The 27,803-nt window shown below is 40.6% G+C and overlaps 1 protein-coding gene across 1 annotated transcript; it reads right to left on the bottom strand.

The window, feature by feature from the left end:
- Positions 1–4,438: 4,438 nt before the first annotated feature.
- Positions 4,439–20,581, bottom strand: TNMD (tenomodulin). Its single transcript, XM_059910816.1, has 7 exons — positions 20,454–20,581; positions 20,156–20,287; positions 10,974–11,114; positions 10,662–10,763; positions 7,308–7,461; positions 5,181–5,350; positions 4,439–4,701 (listed from the first exon to the last, which is right to left on the bottom strand). The coding sequence occupies exons 1-7, from the start codon at positions 20,499–20,501 to the stop codon at positions 4,492–4,494; spliced, it is 957 nt and encodes a 318-aa protein (XP_059766799.1). The 5' UTR covers positions 20,502–20,581; the 3' UTR covers positions 4,439–4,491.
- Between the last annotated feature and the right edge of the window lie 7,222 nt (positions 20,582–27,803).

Genomic DNA, 27,803 nt, shown 5'->3' with positions numbered 1-27,803 from the left:
CTAGAGCAACATTGCTGTGAAGAGGCAACCCCTACCCCAAGGGATGGATTTCAGTGGACACAGTGAGTTTGTGGGTCAACATGCCACTTGGGCCCCTTTGCAAAATAAACAAGCTCAAGTCCCTGTGTTCTATTTGTAGCTAGTCACATTGCTGCTTTTTACTCTCTGCTTCAGCAACTCAACCATAACTAGGGCCTGGACTCTAAATCCCCTACCTTTGGCAAATGTCTTGTTCTTGGCTCACTGATGATTGATATGGGTATGAGCTTGAATTGTGTTTTAGTAGCCAACATCTCTGTAAGACCAGCAGAAACACTGCTGTCAGTGGAAAGTTCACAATGGCAAATGATAGCACCAGCAGGGAAGGATAAATATAAACAATATATTCATATAACTGTTAGAGTTCATCTCAGCACTATGGACTCACTGGTGTTTATTTGTTTGTTTTGGTTGAGGGATTTATTGTGGCTTGGTTGGTTTCCCATGGTTCAATGCGCCTCTATCTTTCTGAGCCTCTTTAGCAAGGACAATAGGTTCGAGTGTCAAATAAGTGCATGGAAGAAAAAATAGGCAAATGGGACCCAAATATCAAAGCAGTAAGTATTCAAGTGACTATTCACTCATTAGGCTATAAATGCCAGAGTTGATTATTGATCTGAATTGCAGTCCTTGGGTAAGTAGCTTTCAGGCAAATTAATTAAAGATACCAGAGGAGACTTAGAAGCAGGATTTTTGAATGAGCCACGGACAATAATTTTTGTGTGTACATTCATACCTGGTTTTTAATATGGAGCCACTTTTCTTTCTTGTTAGGGAACAGCATGTTGTCAGCAAAATTAAGCCATGGAATGAAACTTCTTCAAAAAAGGAAAGCCAAAATGAAATCATTTTTTAAGGGTATAAATAAAATAGATCCACGCATTTCCTGACAGCCTGAATGAGAAGGTCCATATTTATCTCAGTAAGCTTTCAGCGTTAGACTTTAGGAGCCAAAGTGACAGTTTTGGGCTCAGCCAGACAGTGAGCCTTATATATAAAGACTCAAAATAGATTTCCTTTGCCCCTAGTCCTGCCAAAGAGCCATTTTAGGTGTGCAGGAAGGCACTGAGCACACTAATGCATAGTGCCCTTCTGCTGAGTGGGAGCAATGGATAGCTTCACCTCACCTGACTTGTCTTGATTGGAATTTAGATTCCCAAAGAATCTGAAAGGTGATATGATAGTTCCTGTGATTTCACAGCAGATGTGTTTTTTGCCTTTTTTTTCTTTTTTATACATGGAGTCATTGAAAATTGAGAAGAAAATGCAAAAAGCCTGCATCTGTATAAAGGAAATAGATAATTGAGCTGTGGGCCATCATCGATGCTTTTGATCATTCTGGGATTAGAGGAATTCTTCATACTTGTAGAAACAGACTGTGTCAAAAGATAAGAAGTACAAAAATGGATTTAAGTAAGATAAGAACTTTCATCCTAAATTTCAACAGAACTCAAGGCCAAGTTTTTGTAATGACATTCTGAAGAGTCTTGTAGCTGTGCTCTCTTTTTCTTCTACCTTCTTCCTTCTCTTCTTTATCATTTCTTGCTTTCAACTAAAAAATTAAAGACCACTTACATGCTTTTGATACTGTGCTGGGTTCTGGACAGAGCAAAATGGGAGAGAATATGGGCCCTTTTTAGAAAAGAACTTGCAGGTTAAACTCATATGTAAATGGTATGCGCGTTGAGTGATATATTAACTTACACAGGCATAGAATAAAGTAGAGAAGACTGAGGTTTCATGTTTAGGTAAAAGGAAAATGGGATTTTTAAATCTCTTCCAATTAGTGAGAGAAGACTCTGTAAAGGAGGTGGGATGACTGCACAAATAGAGCATGAAGCTAATGTACCTGAGATAAGCAAAGGGGGAGGGGAGGGTAGTGGGAAGATAAAAGGGATGTGGGATGGTGGTTAAGGGTGGTTTGAGGAAGGACTATTTGATTACAGGTGAGGCCCGATCTTTAATGTAGTAAGTACCTATTATGGACTTTCAGGGAAGGAAATGGCATTCATAAAATCTATAAGTGAAAAATCAACTTTGTGTAAAAGCATTTATTCTCGCTTCAGTCTGTAGCCTGGGAACTTCAGCAGGGAGGAGGTTGTAACAGCTGTGCGAAGAAATAACCTGTGGCCTGGACCAGAGCATAAATTGAGGGGTGGTTTAAGAGGGCAAGCTGGAAGTATTTGGTGAGCGACTGGAGCGGAGGATAGGGATACATTAAAACTACTGCAGGGTCTCTGGCCTGGGAGGTCGGAGCTCCTCTGGCATCATTCCTTGTGATGAGAGGCTGGCCTTAGGGAAGGGTGGTGGAAGGAACAGAGGAAACTCTAGCTTCAGTGGGGTTGGTCTGAGGGAAGTATAAGGCATGATATAAGGAGGCTATCTGCGCATGCCTTGAATAAGGGGCAAAAGTCTATGATGGGAGAGCAATACCATACTTTCTTCTTGTTCAACCTGGCCTAGGCCTATATGAAGTGACAGACTCATGTGTTTGGGTTTGTTTGTTTGCTGTTTTGGTTTCTTTTTTCCTAAGTGTGAGATGATTTGAATTTTTTTTTTTAGCATGTCCTTGTGTTTTCTTTTGAAATTCATGGTCTGCTTCATTAAGGGGATCCACATTTTCCCAGTGTGAAATTATGTGGTGGTCAAGGTATCACATTTGAACAAGAAATGCTTCCTGAATTAATGTGAGTAGGAACCTTTAGCCCTCACATGTGATAGGAAAACTTCTATAATTCTTGTGTGTGTGTGTGTGTGTGTGTGCGCACACACATGTATATAGCATGCCATATACAACTGTAGTTGTGTATAAGTTTCTGTATATGGGCTTGTATACTTGGGCATCTTATTTTTCTTGGGCAATAAGGAGTATGCCTTCTACTTCATTTGTATACCCTACAGAGCATAGTATACATAGTACAATGTAGACTGCATCAAATTGAGTGTCTCAGGAACTTAAAATTATTGGTCAATCTTAAAAACCAATGTTAAAAATGAAAAATTTATTTAAAAATGATAGAGAACGTCGTAAAGTCATACAACCTCAACTTAATCTCCTACCTTTTACATTTTTCTATTTCAACTACAAATTAATGCCCATTATGATAAATGAAGTATTCCAAAATTTTCAGATGTCTTTTAAATCATGAATAAAAAAAGAAAATATTTTCAGTGACGTTGCATTGTTAGATATATTTCATTGTGCTCTCATCCTGTGAAAATTGGTAATCTAAGTATGGCATGTATGTTAATTATGAATTAATGACTGGCTAATCTTAACTCAGCCTTGGGCAAATCTGCTTCTATTTGCTTCCTCAAATGTTCAGTGGTGGATAATGACTCCTGGCCCACAGGCATCTTGAAGATTTTACTCTTTGAAAATGGAAAGTGCCAGACAGATATTTTCATGACACAATAACTTTGAAATTGAGCAATGAACAGGCTACCTTCCAATGAAACTAGAAGGGGTGACAGATGGGTATAACAAGAATTTTGAAACTACAACTGGCTGGGACTCCAAGTTTAACATTACCCTCTAACCGCTTCTTCTCTCTGCTTTGCCCCTTTTCCTATGCCCAAGCAAAGTATCAGGTGATCAATAACTAGGCCTTACCCTTCTTTTAAGAAAGTGCCATGCTGCTAGTTTCTTGTGGTTTTGGAGGAAAAACAAAATCCCGTTTGACTCCTCACTTCAGTAATGTCCTATAATGCCTGTTTCTGTGAATGATATTTATGGGTCCCCATTTTGCAGGTTATTGCCCTGGAAAGTTATGTAACCAGACACTGATCTAAAAGAGAAGTCATACCTGAAGTTTATGAAGTATTGAATTTGTCCAAAGTTGAGTTCTTGTTCACAGGAGGAGAGCCTGGGACCCTTTTTGCTAGGTTAGCTTTCTCCTTTGCTGAGTCTGAGCACTTAGAATACTTTAGTGTTGGCCTGCTGTGACTCACTGCCTGTCCAGTGGCTTAAGAGATGCTTAAGCAAGTCCACAATATGTCTCTCAGATAATTAAACACTGGGGTATGCACAAAAGGACACATTTATTTATGCATCAGTTATGGGGTCATTTTATCATCGGCCCCTATTTCCACTTTCTCAATACAGCCTAGTAAAATACAGTATTTGAGAATCCTTATGCTTTGCCCTTTCCTACTCCCTAAACCTGATGAAATGCAAGTTTTCATTGTTGTCTTCCACGTGAGACGGATCTGCTCCATTTCAGTTGCAGGGAATATTCTTAACAAACACTTACCCAGTGTGTTCAGCAGCAATCAGGCCATTGATGATGATGTAGAAGTTTATTAGAACATGAAGAGAAGAATTACCTACAAGTAATTCCGGAGTACTGGCTACCAGGAGCCAAAAGCCTCATAGGCAGGAATTCATCAAATAGCATGCATTTATTATATGTTGGCTGCCAGAAGTTTAAGCACTCGAGCTCAGACTTGCTACTAAACCCTCCCCAGCATGCGGGCCACCCACCAGTTGCAAGGCATGATGACACGACAGATAACCCGCCCTCCTTGGTAGCAGTATGGATACGGGTAGTAACCTAGTAAAGGTTCACAGACGCGGCGGCAGTAGCGGTTGCCTCGACGGCAGTAAATACAACAATAACCTCTCTCATCCAGCATGGGGTCGAATTCTATTCCATTTTCAGTCTGAAAGAAGAAGAAGCCAGTGTTGGAGGGGGCAGGTTCACTAGGAAGAGGTCTACCAAGCAGGGGAGGAGTATAAGACTATAGGAGCTGGGGACTGGTGAGCAATTAAGTTCCTGAGCCTGATCTTGGAGATACATCAATGGATTAGATCAAGACTGATTTTATTTTTTTAATTAAAAAAATTTTAGAACAACTTTATTGAGGTATAGTTGATTTACAATGTTGTGTTAATTTTTGCTGTACAGCAAAGTGATTCAGTTATACATATATTCTTTTTCATATTCCTTTCCATTATTGTATATTACAGGATATTGACAAGATTAATTTTGAACGAGTCTTCTAGGGATTCCAAGCTTCTTAAATACTTTTTCCTTAAAACAATGACCATTATCCTTTCAGTGACTTTGATCTGAGGGGTAGTGAGTTTTGTGAGGGCTCTTTGTTTTTCCTCTAACAAGAAAAACGTGAACAGAACTCACATAGTCATTGATTGGGAGTTCTTCCTCGCTTGCTGCTTGTCTGGCGTGACGGGTCTTCTCCACCTTCACTTGAGGGACCACCCACTGCTCATTTTGTTCAATGCCTTTTTTTTCATTGGTAGGAAAGTGAAGGTCTTCACCATCCTCCTCAAAGTCTTGCAACTCTGAAACTAAGGTAATAAACACAAAGTTGTGATACAACTGCTTTGCTTGGGGAACTAGCATTTGGGGATAGAGATTTTCATAGTGTCTTCTCACTGCCATCATTTAGGCATGAATGAACCACTTTTCCAAGCTCCTGCAGCTGATATCTTACGGAGATCTTCCAAAAGAAATTTGACCATTCCCATGTACATAGACTTCTTTGCTCTTTTGGCATCACTTACTGCTTTGCCTTATTAGCTTATTAAATTAAAAACTGAGGGCAGGGGACTTTGGTGTCTCCTACAATGATTTTATTCACAGCAGGTGCTCAGTAAATATTTTTTTGGTTGCCTGATTTTTTTTTAATTAATTAATTAATTTATTTATTTTTTATTTATGGCTGTGCTGGGTCTTCGTTTCTGTGTGAGGGCTTTCTCCAGCTGCGGCAAGCGGGGACCACTCTTCATCGCGGCGCGCAGGCCCCTCACTGTCGCGGCCTCCCTTGTTGGGGAGCACAGGCTCCAGACGCGCAGGCTCAGTAATTGTGGCTCACGGGCCCAGTCGCTCCGCGGCATGTGGGACCCTCCCAGACCAGGGCTCAAACCCGTGTCCCCTGCACCGGCAGGCAGACCCTCAACCACCGCACCACCAGGGAAGCCCTGGTTGCCTGATTTGATTCAGTGCCCTCTGTTCTCCTTCCTCATCCCTTCTCTTTTCTGAAATTTTAAACTTGGTATTTAGAAATTATCTTAGATTTACAGAAGAGTTGCAAAGATAGTACAGAGTTTCTGTATACCTTTCACCCAATTTCCCCTAATGTTAGCATCTTACATAACCACGGTACAATGATCAAAAACTAAGAAATTAGCACTGGTACAATACAATTAACTAAACTACAGACTTTATTCAGATTTCATCATGATTTCCACTAACGTCCTTTAGGAGAAGAATGTTGAAGCAGAAGTTGTAGTAATTGCACTTAGTTGCTTTTTTTTTGCTGGTTGGGTCTTTGTTGCTGCGAGTGGGCTTTCTCTAGTTGTGGGGAGCGGGGGCTATTCTTCATTGCGGTGCGGGGGCTTCTCATTGTGGTGGCTTCTCTTGTTGAGGAGCACGGGCTCTAGGCACGTGGGCTTCAGTAGTTGCAGCACTCGGACTCAGTAGTTGTGGCTCGCAGGCTTAGTTGCTCCGCAGCATGTGGGATCTTCCCGGACCAGGGATTGAACCCGTGTCCCCTGCATTGTCAGGCGGGTTCTTAACCACTGCACCACCAGTGAAGTCCCTAGTTGCCTTTTTTTTAAGGCCAAAGAGTACCAATAGATGCCTGCATTGGTTAGAGCATTCTCTCTTGGGAAATGTAATAATCTATGCTGTCCAGAATGAGGGAGGCCAAATTCTATACTAGCTGGGCAGAATAAGATGTCCAGGGACTTTGCCCTCTCTATGGGCTGACTGGAAGTTGAGAGCTGGAGTCTTTTACTCTGGACCTTTAGCACCCAATTACTTTTATACTGATTCCTAAAATAGCCACAAAGAAATTTGTATTGCAGTGACTGTCCTATCATCCGAGGAGGATGCCACCATTTGATACAGAAAATCCTTCTTGAGACAACAGAGCATTGTTTTGGCTCTTCTCTCCTCTGTTCTTGGGTTGGGCACACAGTGGTTTGAGCCATAGTCTGGTAGCCCGACTGCAATGAATATAGATGTGCAAAGAGAGACAGATTAGCTTTTCACCATCACTACTCACATTAGGGTGGCGTTACCTTTGCTGGGATATTTAAAAGCCTGTCAGCATTAACTTATCTGATTTATAACTTGGCTGTGAAAAATTCCCTCCTCACTGGCAGTCAGCATATACAGTTTCATGTAAGAAGATATAAGCTGATCATTTGTTTTCCTAGAAGTGTAGTCTCTGAATGCTGGGAACATTAACCTGTTACTGACTTTGGAAAACAGAGGAGGAGGAGGAGAAGGAGGCCATACCTGCTATTAGAGTGGGATTGATCCAATACATGGTCACATTATCACAAATCTCCAGAATTTTGGAATTTTTAAGAAAGTCTCGGTTTTCAATAGGCTTTTCTGCTGGGACCCAAATCACTGACTGTTCAAAGAAAGTTGTGGTAATTTCTTCATTCTGAGAGAAGAAAGTAGTTCAGGGTGGGGATAGGCAGAGAAATTAATAAGATGAGTGAGACATTATGGGATCCTGGAAAATACCATATTTCGAGTCTGAATAATAATTCCAGTCCCAGAACTCCCAGTGTAGTAGATGCCCTTGGGAGAGTTAACAACTGGTCCCTCCCTCTCCCGCCTAACAGTAGGGCTGCTCACTGAAACAGGAGCCTTCTCTGCTACCATTTCTCTTAAAGTCAGGAAGGCTTTCTATCATTTTCTGGGCCTCCCACTGGGCCATGTATGTTTTAATTTGGGCTTCTGGAACCCTGAGTGATTTACATTTGTTTTCTTTCTTTTAAATGGATGTTGTGAGTGCCTGCCTTGTTTTAGGTTTACGACTAGGATTGCAAGCCGAATTTGATCTCAAGCTGAAAAACACTCCTGTAATCCAAATTGGTGAAATCACTTAAGTAGCAACAGAACCTAATATTTTGGTTTCACAAGATTGTGTGTTAATGGTATAGTTGTAGTACCAAAGATACTTTGTTTCAAAGTCAGGTCTAACTTGTGACTTCACTGGCCTTGCTACTATTTTACTCCTTTCATTCTAGATACTTAGAATTTGTCTCACAGAATGTTTTTTGTTTAGGTAGCCTCTCTTATATTGTCAAGAATGCCCCCTTCTCTTCTGTTTCTAGTGTTGGAAGTAGTTGTCTTGTATACCTAGCTCTTAATCATTTGTCTCCTGGGCTTTGACATTTTTTCCCCTACTCTTAATAAGGCTTTTCCTTTTCTCCTTTGTTTTTTTCTAGCTTTATGATTTCAGTGTTTTTATTCTTTGAAATATGGCTTTGTAATTTTTTCTCCTAGTCACTTAAAACTCATCTTAGCTCCTTTGCCCTTGAGTCTGTAAAGACTTGGGATGCATTGAAAGGGACTGTATAAAATGAGGTTGGTACGTTGACTAGCTTTGTTAGCAAAATCAGGGCTGTTTATATACCTGCTCTGCATGTTTAACATGTACAAAGTATGGATACAGTGGTGAGGGAAGTGCAGAGTAAGAGGGTTTTTGTCATTCAGGACCACAAATTTGTCTCATAAAAAAATCTGTAGCCTGAACAAAAAAAAATAGGATTTTCTTGAAGATAAAGCAATTTCACTATCATGAGATGAATACTTGTGTTATTTAGACAATCTGACAATATTAACTGAAGAATAAATTAGGGCCAAAATGAGACAGTATGGGCCTTTGCCTTTAACTTTTTTTTTTTTTTTGCCATGCCGCATGTGGGATCTTAGCCCTCCTGCAGTGGAAGCACGGAGTCTTAACCACTGGACTGCCACAGAAGTCCCAGCCTTTAACTTTTGCAGAAAAATAAATCTTGTTGTGTCAGTTCGGGAAGTCATTGCTGGCTGGCCCTACTCAAATGCTTACATTATTTTCTGTAAAAAGCAGCATATGATATTGGATATAATAGCTTTTTATCTTCTTGATTCTCCTTTCATCTTACTTTTGCCCCCTGTAGTAATCCCTAATATCCTGGAAGTTGTTCTGTTCCTCAGATGCATCCAAATTAGGCTTATTTAAAAGAAAAAAATCTCCAAAACTTTTCACTTGCCATAGACCTTGGGAGCAGAGCATCGTCTTTGGGGGAAATCTTCTTTTTCTTAGAAATTCTAGGAACCAGGGTCTGTAACTTCTCTGGACATGAGGAGACTAATATCATGTCTGTGGGAGCCAGTGACAACCCTGAGACTTGGGTAATGGAAAGAAAAAAGTGATCCGCACATCACCTCACCCCCCAAAATAAGAAAAGTAAAAGGAAAAAATAAATGAGTAGATGAGAATTAACATGGAGAGAGTTGGGCAGGAGAAAAGTGAAAAAGAACCTGGGAGAGACAGAAGAAAATTAAAGAGGTACTTACAGTATGTAGAGTGGCCACTGTGCCTTTGGCATAATCTCAGTTTAGATTTGCCAGTTAAACACTAAAACAAACCAACCCAACCCAGTATTTGTTTCTTCTGACTACAGTGGAGGTATGCTGTCATAGATAGCAGCATACCATAATTACAGTCAGGATATCAGGGAAAAATTAAGTCTCCTGGGCCTTACCAATGGCTGTATTTTAGGCAATAATCCTCTATCTCCCACTAGGCCTATAGCGGCCATTCAGCAATTGCACTGGTGCCCTAGGTCAGGGGTCCCCAACCCCCGGGCCTGTTAGGAACCCGGCTGCACAGGAGGAGGTGAGTGGCAGGCGAGAGAGCAAAGCTTCATCCATCGCTCGCATTACCGCCTGAACCATCCCCTGTCCCCGGGCCATGGAAAACATTGTCTTCCACGAAACCGGTCCCTGGTGCCAAAAATGTTGCGGACCACTGCCCTAGGTTACCTCACCATGGCCTGGGAGTGTGCTTTCAGAGAATTTGTATTATACTGTAGTTCTCACCTTCTTTACTTTTGTCTTTCCTAGTGATATGTTAAAGGTGGATTATTCCATTAGCAGCCCAGCATAAAATGGTAAGGTGAGTGAACTGAAATCTCCTTTTATTTAATTTTTAATTTTTGATTGAAGTATAGTTGATTTACAATGTTGTGTTAGTTTCAGGTATACAGCAAAGTGATTCAGTTATATTTTATATATATACATGTATATATATATTCTTTTTCAGATTCTTTTTCCCTATAGGTTATTACAAGATATTGAGTAGAGTTCCCTGTGCTATACAGTAGGTCCTTGTTGGTCATCTATTTTATATATAGTAGTGTTGAACTAAAATCTTTAGAATAGGTGAATGTCACTGTGTGACAAAAGTGGCAAGGATCCAGGTGGCCTTGGGGCTTTTATTCAGGACTTTATCTTTGGCAGGATTGGTTTTGCTCCTCCGGCTCACCCCTCTTACCAGAAATCTTTGGTTTGGAAGCAAATGTACATAATGGTTACCCGGGTATAAAAGTACAGCGTTGGACTTAAAAGCATGAACTTTAGGTTTGTTGAAAGGCCTGAGTTCAAGATCCCAATCTGCACTGCGCTAGCTGTGTAACCTTGGACAAGTCACTTTTTGGTCTGCATCTAAAAATGAGGATGATAATAGTACCTATCTATAGGGTTGTTGTGAGAATCAAATGAGGGTAAAGCATTTAGTACAATGTCTGACACAGAGTTAGCCCCCAATAAATTATGGCTTTTACTATTACTATTATTTTTCTTACATACCTCATCTATTTCTTCCTCTGGTTCAGAAAATTCAGGAATCACTTTAATCTGAGTTTTGATGAAGCATTTTTGAAGACCTACAAAGTAAATGCCAGTGTATCCCTATAAAACAGACAAAAAATAACAAAACTTCCTGAAATAGCCACAATTAATGAGTTTCATGGTTTGTCAGGGCCCTAGGCTGGCAAAATTTGAATTCAAAGGGAAAGCTTTGTCTTATAAATTAAATGGAGGCTACAGGCTATTTTTAACTTGACTCAAATGTTCTAATATTTTAAGTGGGAAGCTTTAGGGGGAAAATATCCAACTTACATTTTTAAAGTCATGTACTTCCAATGTTTCATCAGTGCCATTTCCACTTCTGAATATTTCAGTTCTGGTCACGGGATCAATTTCCATGTAAATCTTCTTCTTCTCTCCGTTGCTGTAGAAAGTGTGCTCCATGTCATATGTCTGGGAGAACAGAGGAAAACAAGCTCTAAGATACTCAGCATGTCCCTTCATAAGACACTTTAATTGGGTAATATCTGGGGCACCTTCTTTTTCCGGAGCCTTTGTAGAGAGGTGTCATCTCAGCAGCTTGCCGTTGGGAATTCTCTGAGACTCGAGATTAAAGTGAGGTGTTTTTTGGCACTGGAGCTGATATGGGGATCCCTTCAGAGCCAGTATTTTGTATTCAAGCCAAGTTGCTGAACTAATTACTAAGAATTCCAACAGTTTTCTTGGCAGCCTTGACTAAATAGCAAATGATATTTTGCAAAGCAGCCTGTAAGGTGTTTTCCACTTGTGGTAAGCAGAGGAATCACCAAAAACCTATACTGCTTCTTTAAACTACCACTTCCCTTTCTAAGTACTCAGTAGTCACCCACTTACTCCCTGTGAAATTCACTAGGGCTGAGAAAGAGATTTGAGCAGATTTAGAATGTTTAGGCCTTGCTCTTTATCTTATCCATCCAGGGATTTAATATTGTCTCAACAGTCTTGGATCTGTACTTTTTAGACTCTGAAGACTCTGAAGACCCTGAAGACCATTCTCTTTGGTGAATATTAGATAATCGTCTTACCCTGACCTCAATTGCTTCCTTTTGTCCTTTAAGCTCCAGGAAACATTTACTGCCTTCCCCTAACCTTTTCTGTTATGGGCTAACCAAATTCATTCAGTTGATTCCTGATTTTTATTTTCCAAACCCGATTCAGCTGACTTCAAGTTCTCCAGATTCTCCTGCATATAGAATTCAACAGCTGTGAATTGTAATATGCACTATGTAATATGGAGTCTCTCAAGAAGATCGCCTTGGCAAAGCTGCATATCAGGTTGCTCCTGAGTAGTTGAAACAAAACCCCAGACTCTCTCCTACCCTCTAAAGGAGACAATTTTTCTAAGGACCAAAAGGACCAGTCCCATAGAGTATCCCAGTCTATTAATAAGCCCATTACTTATAACCGAGGACATGTTTATAGCTAGAAGCAAATAAGTAACCTAAAGGAATTTGTTACCTGTCACAAACCAGGCCAGACCTGATGGTGCCATGTGGAAGTCTATCTTATCCCTGTTGTTAGGAGGCCTTTGGCTATCGAGTTTCTTCATTCTCATTTTTCCTTATGAAAAACATTTGGTAAACTAAAAGCCTGAAAAAGCAAGTCATCTACAGAGCCATTGTTGCTTTCTAATGATACTATTTCCAGTGGCAGTCTTGTATTGCTTGTGCTGGGTTGGGTTGTTTTTTAATGTCTGCCGGTATCTGTGACTGAATGTTAGTATAACCTGGTCAAATTTTCCCCACCTCAAGTAGAAAAACAAATGGGAAGGGTTTGTAGAAGCAATATTACTTCAAGTGTGAAAAGTTGATGTAGTCGCTGAATAGGAAAACAAGAGACAATGTCATTTACTTCTTTGCTGCCCTACAGTGCCTTGGACATGGTCAGAGCTGAAGTATATATTGAATACCTTTTCCCCACCAAGGGCAAAGTCTCATCTTCCTAAAGAGAGATTTTGAGCATTGGCAAGGTCTTTTAAGAGACCATATTTTAAAAGGGGAAGGAAAACAGTATTTAGAACTTTCCAGCAACTGCAGAGTTAACACAGCAAGTCTGGCCTGCTTTGTGACAGGTAGAAAATTTCTTTAGACTTGTTATTTGCTTCTAGTTATAAATTTGTCCTCAGTTCCAGCTCTGCAGCCAGCTTGAGAAACTTCTACCTATGGCAACAAATTGAGCTCTCAGTGGGCCTGACCTAAGTAGAGGAGAGAGGCATCTACTTCAGATCCAGCCTTGTCAGATCTCCCAACAGGGGGGAATTTCTTTAGAAATACTATCCATTGTTGAGACAAATGTCGACAGCCCTAGTCATTGGGGGTGGGGTGGGGTGTTTGTTTCATCAGTAGCACAACTGATGGATTATTGCACGGAAAAATGAGGTTAGAGACTAGGGGATGTTGGAACACTGCCTACCTGGGCAAAAGAGAAAATACAGGCTGTATTTTCAATCATTGGTAGAAGACTATGGAACCATACTGGTGACATTTAGGATTTCAGTGTACTTCTGTGGAATGAGTTTTCCTGCACTGTTGGCAATGCACTTCACTTGGACACCTTGCTAGATGAAAACTATTGGAAACTGCCAAGCTCAGCAGATCTTGATTATTTTCAGCATTCTTTCAAAGAGGTTTTTTTTTTTTTTTTTGGTAGGGGAGGAGGGGTCCATTCTGATTGTATTTATTCACTAGCATATTGCCTTTTTGTTAGTAATGGTAGTGGGATCAGAATGACTTCATTTATATGTAAAATCTGGGTGGGGGGTAGGGAGCTATATATTCACTCAGATGGAATTCCACTATCAAAGGTGCCCTTTTGGAACAGACTGTCCTTTGTCTAGGAAGATGATGCCGGTGGCCCACTTTGGACTGCTTAGGGATGGGTTTGAGCAAATCCAGACATACTGTCTGGTCCGGGTCCCTGTGGAGCACATTGCCTGGGTAATGGCTATGCAAGCTTCACTGGCCCATACGAAGACTGAGCTCATGCCTTTGGCTTCAGAAGTACTTTTCTGTCTACTAAGCTCACTGGCTCAGGGGCTGAGGGTCTTTCTGGAGATGAGGGAATAAATGGTTTTGGCCACTCCAGGTGCAAACTAAAGCAGAGAAGGATGACCGGTCTGAGAGAAGTGTGAGTGGGCTCCCAGTAGTTCATCTCAGACTGCCTTCAACTCAGCTTTATTCCAGGAAGGACAGAGCAGGGACAGAGTATGGTGAGAAGTACACTTCCACCAAACCGGCACATTAGGGAAAGTTAATCTTTGGTGTTTCTAGCTTCCCTTTTCTGTTCTTTTTATATCCTGCCCTCTTTGTACCTTCCTAGCCCTTCCTCCTCTTCCCATCTCCCTCTATTCCTCTGTCTCCTGTCCAGACATCTAGGAATCTCATGGTGCTTCAGGTACCTTATATCAAAGAAGAAATCAATCTGACAACTGATCTCACACTAAGGTATTAGTGATGGGTGTTTGTCTGTTAAAAAATACTGAGTGCAATACTTAACTCAAAGGAATGAATTACTAATGGTGGTTTTTAAGCACAATGGCACCAAGAATAAGAGATATATTAAGGGCAAGGGCATCTTTCCAGCAGCACTCAAATGGGCTCCCACTCCATCCACACATAAGGCTGGTCTCAACTATGAGGGACCAGAACACTGGCGTTGGACAGGGAAACCAATGGGATGGAATATGACTCAGAAGTGAAACGAGATAGATACGTGGTGAACCCCAAGGAGTGAGGGATGTAAGAAGACCACACTGACAAAACGTGGAGAGAACACAAACTCACTTCTCTTCCCTGCTCAGGAATTCTTTCCTCAGTCCAGTTAAATTCTCCACTCAGGCAGCAAATGAGCCCTAACATCCTCCTTTCACAGTTTGCTGTGTTTTCTGGCCTCAATTTGTGACAGTCTCTGAGATCAGAAAAGAAAGATTTTTATAAAAAGTAAAGCTGCCTCAGACCTCAGTGTGATGGTTCTGTTTCGGGGCAGGTAGCTTTAGCTTGTCCTGAAAGGGATTTGAGGACATTTGCCTTAGGTTTTGTTTTTTGAAGCCTATGATTAATCTAGCTGTTCTTCTCTCCACCTTCATTTCTTACTGTCTGTTTATGAGGTACACTCTCCAAAGGTGAAATACATGCTCAGAATAGCTGGCTAGCAGGTGTTAGGCTGGAAGGAAAGGAAGGGAATGCATTGTACTATATTATTACCAACCTAGCCTGTGGGAATTAAAGGGCCTCTGGGTATTTCTTTAACCAACACAGAGCAGACACATTGTTTCTTATGCAAAGTTGGAGTCCTGCATCTTCAATCACCAGTTCTCAGTCCTGAAAAAAACTGGCATAGGCAGCACAGACATTCCTCTTTTTCAAAAAGAAAAAAACCCCATTTCTTTCATGTCGAACAGCGGTCCCCAACCTTTTTGGCACCAGGGACCGGTTTCGTGGAAGACAATTTTTCCACGGACCGGGGGTGGGGGGAGGATGGTCCAGGCGGTAATTCGGGCGATGGGGAGAAGCAGAGGAAGCTTCGCTGGCGCCCTGCTGCTCAACTCCTGCTGTGCCGCCCGGTTCCTAACAGGATGCGGACCAGTACCTGCTGGAGGTTGGGGAGCCCTGATCTAGATCCTCAAGCTGGCTTGGAAGTTTCTTCCTACCCACGACCCTCACCACTCCTTGTTCTTAAATGCAGCTGAAGAATAGTGAAAAGACTCTCTAGACCAGGTTCTAGCCTTAGCCTCAACTCTGCCACTTCCAAGCTGTGTGACTTTGGACAAGTCACCAAGTGTCTCTGGAGGCTCAGTTCCCATCTTTATCTCTCACCCATTGCCCAATGCAATGTTGAAGAGTTGACAAAATCAATTTTTTAAAAAATTGAAATGTAGTTGATTTACAATGTTGTGTTAGTTTCTGGTGTACAGCAAAGTGATTCGGTTATCCATATATATAAAATATATAATAATATATATATTCTTTTTCAGATTCTTTTCCCTTATAGGTTATTCTAAGATATTGAATATGGTTCCCTGTGCTATACAGTAGGTCCTTGTTGTTTATCTATTTTATATATAGTGGTTCGACAGAATCAATTCTGTTCAGGTTTGGCTAACACCTGTCAGGTTGAACCGTTGGACTGCTACTACCTGTTGATTTCCTGGGCCGCTTTCCCCACAGTAGCCCCAATCCCTCGCTCAGCCACTGAAGGACAGCTCCCTTTGAAGACCTAGGTTTTTTCTGGCTGGTACCAAGTAAGTTGCCCAGCAAATGCCTTAGGAGAATGAAGAGACTGAATACGAATGTGCCCCTAGTAGCCGGAGTCCTACTCTGCATAATCCATGCTGCCCCTTGGCAGCCGGGACCAAGAGCTAGCCCGTGACAGTGGCTGCACAAGGGTGGACTTTGCTCTTGAAATGGTTTGAGAGGAAAATAAAGTGAAGTCTTTTTAAAAACGCTGACGTGGCACCATCTGGTGAAGCTCAGTCCCCCTGCTAAAGAGATTTCAGCTCCATCTCCATCTCTTCCCTTGAGGGGATGAAATGCTTCTCCAGACCCACATTTTACCCATCAAACTGCTGTGTAGGAAAGCCCAGGGAACTCGGGGAAGAAAGTTGTATCCCCCGTGTGCCTAGAGGGGGAGTGAAGAAAGTTGGTCTCTGGCCAACTTAAAGAAATAGGCACAGGAAAGCCCGATCCAGACTTAGCAGGAAAGTGTTTTTTCTGAGCAAAAGATTTTCAGCCTAGAGTGCTGTAGGGCTTGCAGTCTTGAGTAAAACTCTTTTAATGGTCATCTGCAGTTGAGGTGAGGGGGAGGCCAAATGGATGCCCACCTATCCTACCCCTTCTCATCTCATCCTGGTAGTATGCAGAAGTTGAGGAGACATCCCCAGGAATCTGTGGATTGCTGTGTGGGCTTTAGGACTTAGCCTTACCAAATAGCCCTAAAGTCACCAGGAGGTTCCTATATATGGCAGGAAGGGCAGCATTTCATTAATTTAATTTATTATTCTTCTGCCTCATTCTACAAAGGATTGGAAGGGATAGGCTACAAGGTCTGTGTTACATCTATCAACTGTTGGTTTAAAGGCTAGAATTTTTCTGACTTGTTTTCTCTATGTTGGATGAATTAGCTGGGGAGTTGATTTCTGATTGTTTCAGGTTCAATGTGTAATACAGGGAGCTTTAAGCAAGAATGTTTCTCTTGGGAATCTGCTTCAAAGATGTCTGGGCAGTCACTGCCTGGAAGTGGAGCCTTGTCATGCTCTCTCAAAATCTCTGGGACTGAATCGGTCCTCTGCTTGGTTGAGAAAGCTGAATACAGAACTCGAGGGACTGGCTTTCATTCAGCTCAAGTGGCTTCTATATGTGGCTGTGGGTTGGGGATCTGTAGCCTGTAAGGGAGTGCAACAGCTCTCCCAAAGTTAGTCTTCCTTGCTTCATTTTATTTTCATCCCTTTCTCTCTCCCTATCTCCCTCTCTCCCTCTCTCTCTCTCCCTTTCTCTCTCTCTCTCTCTCTCTCTCTCTCTCTCTCTCTCGTGTGTGTGTGTGCTCATGCCTGAGATGTGTGAGGAGAGGGAGTCCATCACGGCTTACTCCCTGTTTTAGATCAAGAATCTGGATATTTTGTCCACACCAAGGTGGGAGGTAATAGAAGGAGGAGGGGGGAAATTACTGGCATGGAAATGTCAACACCAGATGTGGAATGTTAAATAAACACTTAATTATAAACAGATGTCAAAAAGCAAAATAAAAAGGATGTGTGGCGGAGGCTAGAGGAGCAAATGCTAAGAACTTGGAGAAAGTCCCGGGATGCCAAACACGTCACTGTCATCCATAAGCTCAGCAGTATCACCGGTTCTCTCCACCAAGGGCCCCAAGAGTCCCCACAGGTCCCACAGGCTTGTAAAGGAAAGTCCAGAAGAGCCTGGGTTTTAATCTGCTAACTGCTGTTTCTTGCCAGGCCATACTCTTTAGGGGAGCCTCTTTAATTTGTGCAAGATGCCTGGATCCTTTTCCTCTGCAAATCTTCTTCCAAGACCAATCTGACTACTCTTCACTTCCCAGCAATCATAAGTCAGCTCCGAGGCAGGCTTATTGGCAGCCTTAGCCATTGGAAACAACAGATGTTCCCTGGGGCTTTTTGTCTGGGAACTAAAGGCAGTGGGCTTAGTGGAGCATCCACATGTCCAGCTGGTTCCTCAGTTTGCAATGGACCCAGCCTGGGTTGTGGGGAAGGCCGGGACTTAAATATCAAAGGCAATAAATTGTAACTCCCCATTGGAACAGAGAACAAACAACCTTTGTTCATGGTGGAAAAACTTGCCCCAGGAGACACCTATTTATCATCTTTTACCAGATTACTTTGTAATGATTTTGTTCATTTCTGAGAATCCCTTTGCTAAAAATCACATCCTAAGACGGATTACTTCTTGAGAGATTTGGTTCTTGATAAACTTTATTTGGTAGCATACCTCACCTCTTCTGTGCATGCAATGACTAGGTTTTACATTTGGTTTGAGGAATCACAGGATTGCTCCTTATAATGCATTAAAAAATGAACTGGAGTGAGAAGCAAAGACGATATAATACAGAAGCAGAGGCGACCATGGGCTCTGTTAGTGAGCTTGGCACCTTGCTAGATAAAAGCAAGGTCCCCACCTAGTCATTTATAGTTGCACCGAGACAAATAGCATTGTAAGTTTAGAAAAACACATAAACTTTTTCAAAATAGAATTTGCAATTCCAATGGCTAAAATAAAACTAGAAAAACCGTCTGGCCCCATGTTTAGGCAGACATGTATGGGTGCTCAGAAGGGCTAGCTACCTACTACACCCAGCTAAGAACATTATGGCCATGGAGGATGAAAGGGTTTATTCTCCTCTAACCCATCTGTAATTGTCAAGAGGATCCAAGATTCAATTTGTGGGACAGCATGTTACCTTGGGAATTAGCTAAGTAATAGCAGAATTGGATTGGTATGCATCTTGGCACTCTTATTCATTTGTTGTTTCTTTCCTGATCTCAATTGCTTTGCCCACCTTGCTAGTCTGAATATAGGTGGCTTCTCTAGAAAGACAGGTGAACAGTAAGCAGTTCAGAAGCAGAGAGCAGTGAGAGAGATAAGAGAAAGGGCTAACTATAGTCAATGGATGACACGTGAAATCCTTTCTGGAACAAGGTATAAATAAGAAAGCAAGTAAACAAAGTTTGCTATTCATTCTCCCTCTGACTTAAACTTGATAAGGTAGCCTCTAGTACTAAATGAAAGTGGGTATGGCAGCAGAGATGAAGAATCCAAAAGTGGCTATGCCTTACTTCTCTGTTTTCTTTTGGACACTTGTCCACTTGATTTTCTATTTTCTACACTTCCTCACCCCCTGCCTCTCCTTCCTCATTTATGCATATTCTTTCCTCTCTGCTCCTATCACTCCTTTGGCCCCTAATGGTTCATCCCAATCCATTATCTTCTTGTATTTTATCCTCCCTCCTGGATTTTTGCCTTTCCCTTCCTACGTCTGTTATCAAATAGAAATGAGCATCCCATGACAACAAATTAATAACAATGGTAGCAACAACAACATCCCACATGCAGAGAGAAAAATGTGGCAAAGCCAGAAAACCATCTTCACAGTTTATAGCTTGTACATTTATTAATTCTCTTTCAAATGGAAATTGTTGGCATGAAGGGACTATGATTTTCTTTGGGTCACATCTAAACGTAGCCACTGTGTGTGAGCCTGGGAGTAACAATAACACTAAGGTACACTAATATCAACTACAATGGCCAGCCAAGCTTCACCAAATAACCATAGTATCAGAAGCATTATGAGATATCTGTGATTAATGACTTGGTGTCACTTTTCTACCTTGTAGCATTACTATTTCAGTGGGACACCAACGACTGTGGCTCGTGAGAAGCTGAAAAGCTCTAGGTTTCTCGGTTTTCTTTTTCGAGTCACAAATAAACATGAATTCAGGTATGAGAATTGCTCCTTCTGAAAAGGAGTTTGCTGCCTGTCCTCACAGCAGATGCATTAAGTCAGAAACATAATCCCTGAAAATCCTTTGCTGCCATTTCTCGTGGTTTCTTCTCATGTGGTAGTATAATTACTTTTCCATCAGTTTCTGCCCAGATAATTGAAAGAAAGATGGAAAGTATTTTTTCTTACAGTAAAAAGTTTGCTTCTGCGAGGAATCTTAACTCCTTATAAAAGCATTATAAAAGAATGGGTAATTCTACATCTTATCATTACTAACCAAAATGCAGAAAACATATTTTTCCTTTACCAAAATAATTAGGCAAAAAAGAGAGAGCAAACCTTGACTGAGTTTTTCATACCACCAAAAAATATACACAAAAAGAACTTAATGACTTTCATTTTCAGAGTAATATACATGTCAAGCACTAATTAAATTCAATCAAACTCAAAACAGAAACACTGGATAATAAAGTGCATTTACTCACTTTTTTGGGTGTCTCAGGCCAGAAGTGCTTGCCCCCCCAAAACAGGACAATTAGAGTTAGGGCGAGGATACCGAACACCAGTCCACAAATCTTAAGTGATTTACATATCTTCTTGGATTTAGAAGCTTCTGCCTAAGCAAAGAACAGAGAGAATAAAACAATACACAATAGCCCTTAAAATTGCAAGCCATAGTTCAAAGTCACTTGATTTCACTTTTTAATGTTCATATTGTAATATGATAAATCTGTGAAACCATGCTTCTGCTCAAAAGGGAATAAAAAATGTGAATCAACTTACATTTAGAATGTGACAGTCCTCACAGTTCTCTGGAGGATTCTTTGCCATGGTCTCAGCACACAGCACTCTTTCCCTGCTTTGAGAGGACTAAGAGACCACTGCTGAGGTGGAGTTGCAAGTGAGTCGGCTAACAGATGCCAGAGGAGAAGCTGAATTTATATGGCTCAAATATGTCATACCAGAGCCTGAGGGAGCCCAGGGGGCTCCTGTGCTGCAATTTGTTACATAGATATACCCATATATGTGTATAACTTCTGTGCACAGAATTCCATCCAGAATGGCAAAGACAGAAGGTTATAATGAAAACTATTGTCCTGGGGGTTGGTTTGGAAGGGGATCAAGCCTAGGACACATTGAAATGATTTTTCACTATGAACTTAAAATATCAGTGGCAACACACACTGCACACTCCAGAAATAAGCAAACAAAACAAAAGGAATGAAGTTCTAATTTCAATTCCATCTGCTCTAACAAATATTTATTGCAGGCACTGTGCTTGGTGTAGGAGATTCAGGAATGAATAAGGTAGTGCCTTCTTCACTATGTTAAAGCTCTTTGAGGACTGAGATCAATAGGTAGTCAACTAATTATAATCAGAAACAAGATTTAAAAGGTTAATTATACGTTTTCTTTCTCTCTTCATTCTCTCTCTCTGATTATTTTCCTTTCCTAGGCTCTCTTCCTCAATCTGTTCCTTAATGTTGATATTCCTTATGGTTCTATCTTTGATGATCTTCTCATTCTATATATACACTTCTTGGATGATCTCATCCACTCCCACAGTTTAAAATATCACCCATATATCAATGATTTCCAAATCTTTATCTATAACTCCACTGTCTTTTGAATTTCAAAGCCATTTGAATATCTCTACCTCGATGGACCTCAGGAATCTCAAAACTCAACATGTCCCACATCAAACTCTTCTTCTTTTCACAACCCCTTCCCCCAATCTACTTTCTTTCCCATATTCTTAATCTTGCTTGGTGGCTGAATTAGTTTGCTAGGGCTGCCATAACACAACAGAAATTTATATTCTCACAGCTCTGGAGGCTAGAAGTCCAAGATCAGGGTTGGTTTCTTCTGAGGCCTCTCTCCTTGCCTTGTAGATGGCTTTCCTCATGTTCACATGGTATTCCCCTTCTATGCATGTATATGCCCTAATCTACTCTTCTTATAAGGGCACCAGTCATATTGGATTAGGATCTATCTGTACAACTTTATTTTTCCTTAATTACCCCTCTAATGGCCCTATCTCCAAATACAGTCACATTAAAAAATAATGGGCATGAGGACTTCAACATATGAATTTGGGTGGATGGGTGGGGCACACTTCAGTCCGTAACAGTGGAACCATTATTCACCCAGCCTTCAAAACCAGAAACCTGTGGTTTGTCCTAGACTCTCCTCTCTTTGTCACATTCCCTTATCCAATCAGTGACCAGGTATTTTTGATTCTAAATTCTTACATCTGTCAAAGCCATTCTTTTCTCCCTATATTGACTTTTAAAGCCTTAGTTTAGGTTGTCATCTTCTCTGATGAGTCTCAAGTCCATATCTCTAACCCAGGCTGCTCTTAGGGCTCCAGATCCATGGGTCTATCTAACCTGCTAGACATCCCCATTTGGATATCCTAGAGGTACCTCAAATACCACATGTTCCAAATGGAATTAATTATCTCTCCTTCCAAATATACTCTTCTTTCTACATTATCTCTCTCACTAAATGGCATGATGATCAGTTTCTTGAATAGAAACCTCCAAATGATCCTTGATTTCTTCCTCTCTTGCCTATTTAGGCCTCCATGCCTAATCAATTATTAAATCCAGTCAATTTTGCCTCTGAATTATCTTCCCAATCTTATTCTCTCTATCCTCAAGTTCCACTGTCTTAGTTGAGGTTCTCATAGTTACTTTTAGTGTTGCAATAGAGTCCTAACAGGTTTTCTTGACTCCAATCCACTTCCTTCAAGATGATCTTTTCTAGGACTCAAATCTGGGGATAATCTCTCCCCTGATTAAAATCCTTCTGTGTCTATTCATTGTCTATTAAATCAAAGCTACTTGTGGTGACCTCATAGGCACTTCATGGTCTTGACTCTGCCTAATCCCTCCAAGCCTTGATTTTGGACAATTTCCTCCATAGAGATGGAGCCAACTGGGTGTCTTAGCTGGGCAGAGTCATGGAGCATGTATGTGGGACTTCATCCACATCCTAATATCTTGAAGAAAAATAATTTTCTAACTGTTGCTGACATGATCATGCATGAAATTGATTATGGAAGTTATGAAATATAAATCATGGTTCTATTTATTCTACAATTCTTTGGCCAACTTTAAAAAAAGAAAAAGAAAGCTATGAGAGCAGTCGTATGAAGAAACCCATGTTTATTGTGTTAGATGGTACCTCCTCAACAATGTTACTCACACTATGCTTCCAATGCCTTCCTCACACCTTATGCTTTAGTGATTCTGAGCACCCTCTGCTATTTTACTCTACAGGGCATTTTCACATGCTATATTCTTTGCTTGGGTTTCCCTTCCTCCCCTTGTCTAACTGAAAATTCTCATTTAGCCTTCAAAATACTGCCTAGATGTTACCAGCTCCTGAAAGACTTCCCTGATCTCATCTCTGCCGTGTTTTTCTTCTGAGAAGACTTTGAAATCCTTTAAAACATGCCTCATTTGTTAAAAAGATTGAGTTAAAATAGAGGTCAAATCAATATGCCATGGAAGCACAGAAGGAGGAGTGATGAAATCTGTTTCAGGAGAGCAAGGAAAATGGCAGAAAGCACTCAAAATTTCAGTAGATTGTTCGTTTATTAGCAATCTATGTGGCAAGCACTTTTATAGGGGCTAGATATATATTAATAGTGGACAAGACCAACACAGTCCCTGATATTATAGAGCTCAGAGGCTAGTTGGGGAGACATAAGTTAAACTAAAAGGAAAAAATCCTGTAATAAATAAAAATATATAAATTATGAAACATGGTAAGAAGGAAATGTTTAAGGTGTTATGAAAGCACCTAAATTGGATTGGGGGAGGGAGTGGTCAGGGCAGTCCATGCTAAGGAGATGTCCCTTAAGCTCAGACCTAAATAATGAGTAGAAGTTAGCCAGTGTAGAGTGGGAAAAGATTATTCCAGGCAGAGGGACCAGCACGTGCAAATACCCTGAAGCAGAAAAGAGGTTGTGTTTGGAGAGTAAAAGGAAAGTCAGTGTGGTGATAATATAGTGAATGAGGAGGAGAGTTGCTTGAGATAAGGCTGAAGAGGTAGGCAGGGACCATATCATACAAGATTGTATCTATTAGGACTGTTTTGGGCTGCATGTAACAGAAACCAAGTTATGGTGGTTTAACAAAGTAAGAGGTTTATTTTTCTGACATAAAGGAGCCTCAGTGTCAGCAGTTCAGGACTCATACAAGTTTCAGGACCCGAGCATCCATCTTTTTGTTCTATGATCCTTTGAGCATGGCTTCCATCTTCATGCTTCCAAGGTGGCTGTTTTACCTCCAGGCAGCAAAAGGAGAGAATGAAAAGGGCAAAAGACATGTGACAGCTAAGTCTGTCTCTTTCCATCAGGAAAGTAACAGTTTTCTTGGAAGCCCTATCCTGCTGATTTCCGCTTATCTATTAGTTAGAACTGGGTTGGATGGCCGCCCCTAACTATAATGTAGTATGAGGAGGTTTTATTTTCAACTCAGCCTATTACTACTCCTAAAAGAATCCTGGTTTTATTATAGAAGGGGAAACATATTGGGTAGGCAGTTTGCAGTTTCTGCCACAAAGGGTGAGGGGTTTCTTAGTTTATTCTAAGAACAGAGGGAATTCATTGAAGGGTTTTAAGCAGGGGAGATACACAGTTCCTTTTATGTTTATTAGCATCTCTCCGGCTGTTGTGAGAAGGGTGAATTGTAAGGGAGCAAGAATTTTTAAAGGTTGACCAGTTAGAAAGTAACTGCAGGAGATTATGGTGGCTTGGATTAAGGAAGTGGTAGTGGAGATGGAGAGAAGTAGACAGATTTGGGAGGTATACTTTAGAGGTAGCATGTACTTGGTGATAAATTGGATACACAGGGTGAGAGAAAGGGAGGAATAAAAAAATGATTCATGTATTTCTGGTTCGTGCATTTGTGTGGAGAGTGGTGCTGTTCACTGGGATTAGGAAACATGGAAGACCAGTTTGGGGTGATGAGTATGGACATGTTGAATTTGAGCTGTTTATGAAGCATGCAAGAGGAGATGTCTTGTTGGCAGTTGAACATATGTGTCTGGAACTCAGAAGACAGGCCCTGGAGTGGATATAGAGATTTGGGAGCCATTTGCCTGTGGATGGTATTCAAAGCTATGGGAGTTGATGACATGGTCTAGAGAATGAGTGCAGAATAGAAGGAGAAAAAAGCTCAAGACTGACCACTGGGGAATCTTCAAGAGTTATTTATTTAAAAATATACTTTTAGAATGGTTTTCACATTTTTATTAAAAAACACATACTCATAAAATAAGCCAGCAATATAGAGAAGTGCAAAAAAGAGGGAGAAAATACCTCCAAACCTGCACTAACCAGAAATAACCATTATTGTGCCTTAATTTCCTTATCTGAATAAAGGAGGGTAAAAATAGTAGCTATAAGATTGCTGTGATAACTTACTGAGGTAATCCATTTAAAGCGCTTACTTTGCAATCTTGCAGATATTAACAGTTCATAAACATTAATTACTAAGATTAATGAACATTATTCTGGACATCACTTTTATTATAAAGGATTAAGAAATGGATAGATATAAAATTTTAATAGAAATAATAAACATGCTCTTTTAAAAAGTATGAAATTGAAGAAAAGAAAAATAAATCAAAGTGAAAGTAAAGAAATTGATAAACTTCAGATAAATGCTTCTCCCCCCCTCAAGAAATAGTAGTCTCTGAAAGGCTATTTTAAAGTTAAAATCAAAGATTTGGAAAATATAAAGAGGTTATAGTTATTATATTTTTATCTCCATGTTTCAGTTTTTGATAGTGTTAGACTGATTCCGTGGGTAGTTGGTTAAGAACATGGGCTCTGAAGACAGCCTGCTTGGATTAAGATCAGTTCTATCACTTACTAGCTATAATATGGTGGGCACGTTATTTAATCTCTATGTGCCTCATTTTTCTCATTTTTAGAATGGGGATTAAAAAGTGACTACTTCATTGGGTTGTGAGGAATAAAAGAGTTAATACATATAAAATACTTGGCACAGTGCCTGGTACATAATAAACTATTATTATAAATATGAGGAAATGAGTTATCATTATGAAATATGATGAAATGCACTTCCCCTCCCAACTCATGATTTTTGTTAGCTATATTATTATTTTTACCTTCTCATAGTTTATAACATTTACATTCTGTTCTCCACCTAGAATTCTCTAAGTTGTTTGGTCTTGCTTCTGTGTTTAAATGAATTCAGTGCTTACCACTACTCCTTTTATCACAACTACTTTATTCCTGAGTTCTTTGTTTTGATATATCTCTTGGTTGTCTAGATTTTATCAGCTACTGGTTCTTTTTTTTTAAAGCAGCCCTCATGAGTGTTGCATTTCTTGAATTTTGGCATGTTTGAGAATATCTGTCTGTTGAAGGGCAAACAGGTAGGATAGAAAATTCTTGCACACTTTTGTTCCCTCAGGAGTTTGTCGATATTGCTCCATTGTCTATGGCATTGTGGGTTACACTGGTCTTTTCACCATGGTCTCTTCCATTCATCCTTTATCTGGATGGATTTCATTGTAGAAATTCCAGTATTAGAAGTTAAATGATGGAGGAGGACACTGAAGTATCAGAAAAGCCAAGAGAACTGTAGGTTTAACAAAGATGGCAGTGGTGAACTCTGTCAAAAGCCTCTGCAGGGCTTCCCTGGTGGCGCAGTGGTTGAGAATCTGCCTGCCAATGCAGGGGACACGGGTTCGAGCCCTGGTCTGGGAAGATTCCACATGCCACGGAGCAACTGGGCCCATGAACCACAATTACTGAGCCTGCGCGTCTGGAGCCTGTGCTCCGCAACAAGAGAGTCCGCGATAGTGAGAGGCCCGCGCACCGTGATGAAGAGTGGCCTCCGCTCGCCGCAGCTAGAGAAAGCCCTCACACAGAAACGAAGACCCAACACAGCCATAAATAAATAAATAAATAAATAAATAAAATGGGAGGAGTCATTGTATGCATTTCTTAGAGTTAAAAAAAAAAGCCTCTGCAAGGTCAAAAGGCTGTTAAAAATAGGGTTTGGGTGGGTGGGGGAAGTGTGGAAGAGCATCTTGGGCTGCAAGAATAACATGAGCAAAGTCATATAGGTGTATAGCCCAGCTTTGCAAGGTTACAGGGAGGGGAAGGGTACTCAGGGCAGGCTTCCAGGAGAAAGTGACAAAGAAATCAAGACTTGCCAGATGAATAGCCAGGCAAAGATGTCGACAGAGACAGTGTTCCAGGCAGAGGGAAATCATGGACAAAACCTTGAAAATGTGAAAGAGAATGGAATGTTTGAGCAACTGAAAGAATTTTAGTGTGGAAGGAGTGTTTAAATTTTTTTCCATTACAAAGAAGTACATCCTCACTGGCAAATAATCTATCAAAAGTAGGAAGTAAAAAAAGCAAAGTTTTTCTCCACCTCTGCAAGTCCTCAGAATTAACCACGAACACTTTAATGAGCATTATTTTATATCCCTTACTCTTCAAGTAAATATTCACACTCACATATACATGTATGTGTGTATGTATACAGTATTAATAATTGTAAAAATATATCATCTTACAAAAACATTCATGCTTGTCTGCTACTTGATTTTGCCACTTAGAAATATATCACAGGTATCCTTCCTTGTCAATACAAGAACTCTATTAATAGCTGAATAATATTCCATTACAATGAAATATACTGTAATTCATTTAATGGTTACCTATTGATGGACATTTAGGTTACTTCTATCTTTTTGAGATTATTAAGAATGCTGCAGTAAGCCCACTAGTACACTACAAATATCTTTGCCCACTTCTACAAGCACTTCTGTGGGATAGATTCTTAGTAGGGTGTTTTAGTTTTAGTTTTACTTTAGGGCTGCCGTAAATAACCACAAACTTGGTGGCTTAAAACAACAAAAATTTATTCTGTCACAAGTCTTGCCTTTTCCTGGCTTCTCATGGCTCTGGGCAATCCATTACATTCCTTGGCTTGCGGCTACATCACTACAGTCTCTGCCTCTGTCCTCACATGACCTTCTTCCTTCTGTGTGTGGATCCGCATATCTCCAAATCTCCTTTTCCTTATAAGGATGGCAGTCATTGGATTTAGGCTGAAAACGTTACCTCTCATTTTA

This window comes from Balaenoptera ricei, chromosome X, assembly GCF_028023285.1.
Source record: "Balaenoptera ricei isolate mBalRic1 chromosome X, mBalRic1.hap2, whole genome shotgun sequence".
Taxonomy (NCBI): Eukaryota; Metazoa; Chordata; class Mammalia; order Artiodactyla; family Balaenopteridae; genus Balaenoptera; species Balaenoptera ricei.
Note: the sequence above shows the minus strand (reverse complement) of the source record. Positions and strands in the feature narration are given on the sequence as shown.

Bases quoted from the DNA above. Each gene is read 5' to 3' on its own strand.
- TNMD (XM_059910816.1), bottom strand. From the start codon at position 20,501: ATGGCAAAGAATCCTCCAGAGAACTGTGAGGACTGTCACATTCTAAAT. The intron at 10,764-10,973 runs GTAAGTTGGATA...TCTGTTTTATAG, and splicing joins AAGTACATGACTTTAAAAAT to GGATACACTGGCATTTACTT. The intron at 5,351-7,307 runs GTATGGCCTCCT...TTATTACCTTAG, and splicing joins CAATCCCACTCTAATAGCAG to TTTCAGAGTTGCAAGACTTT.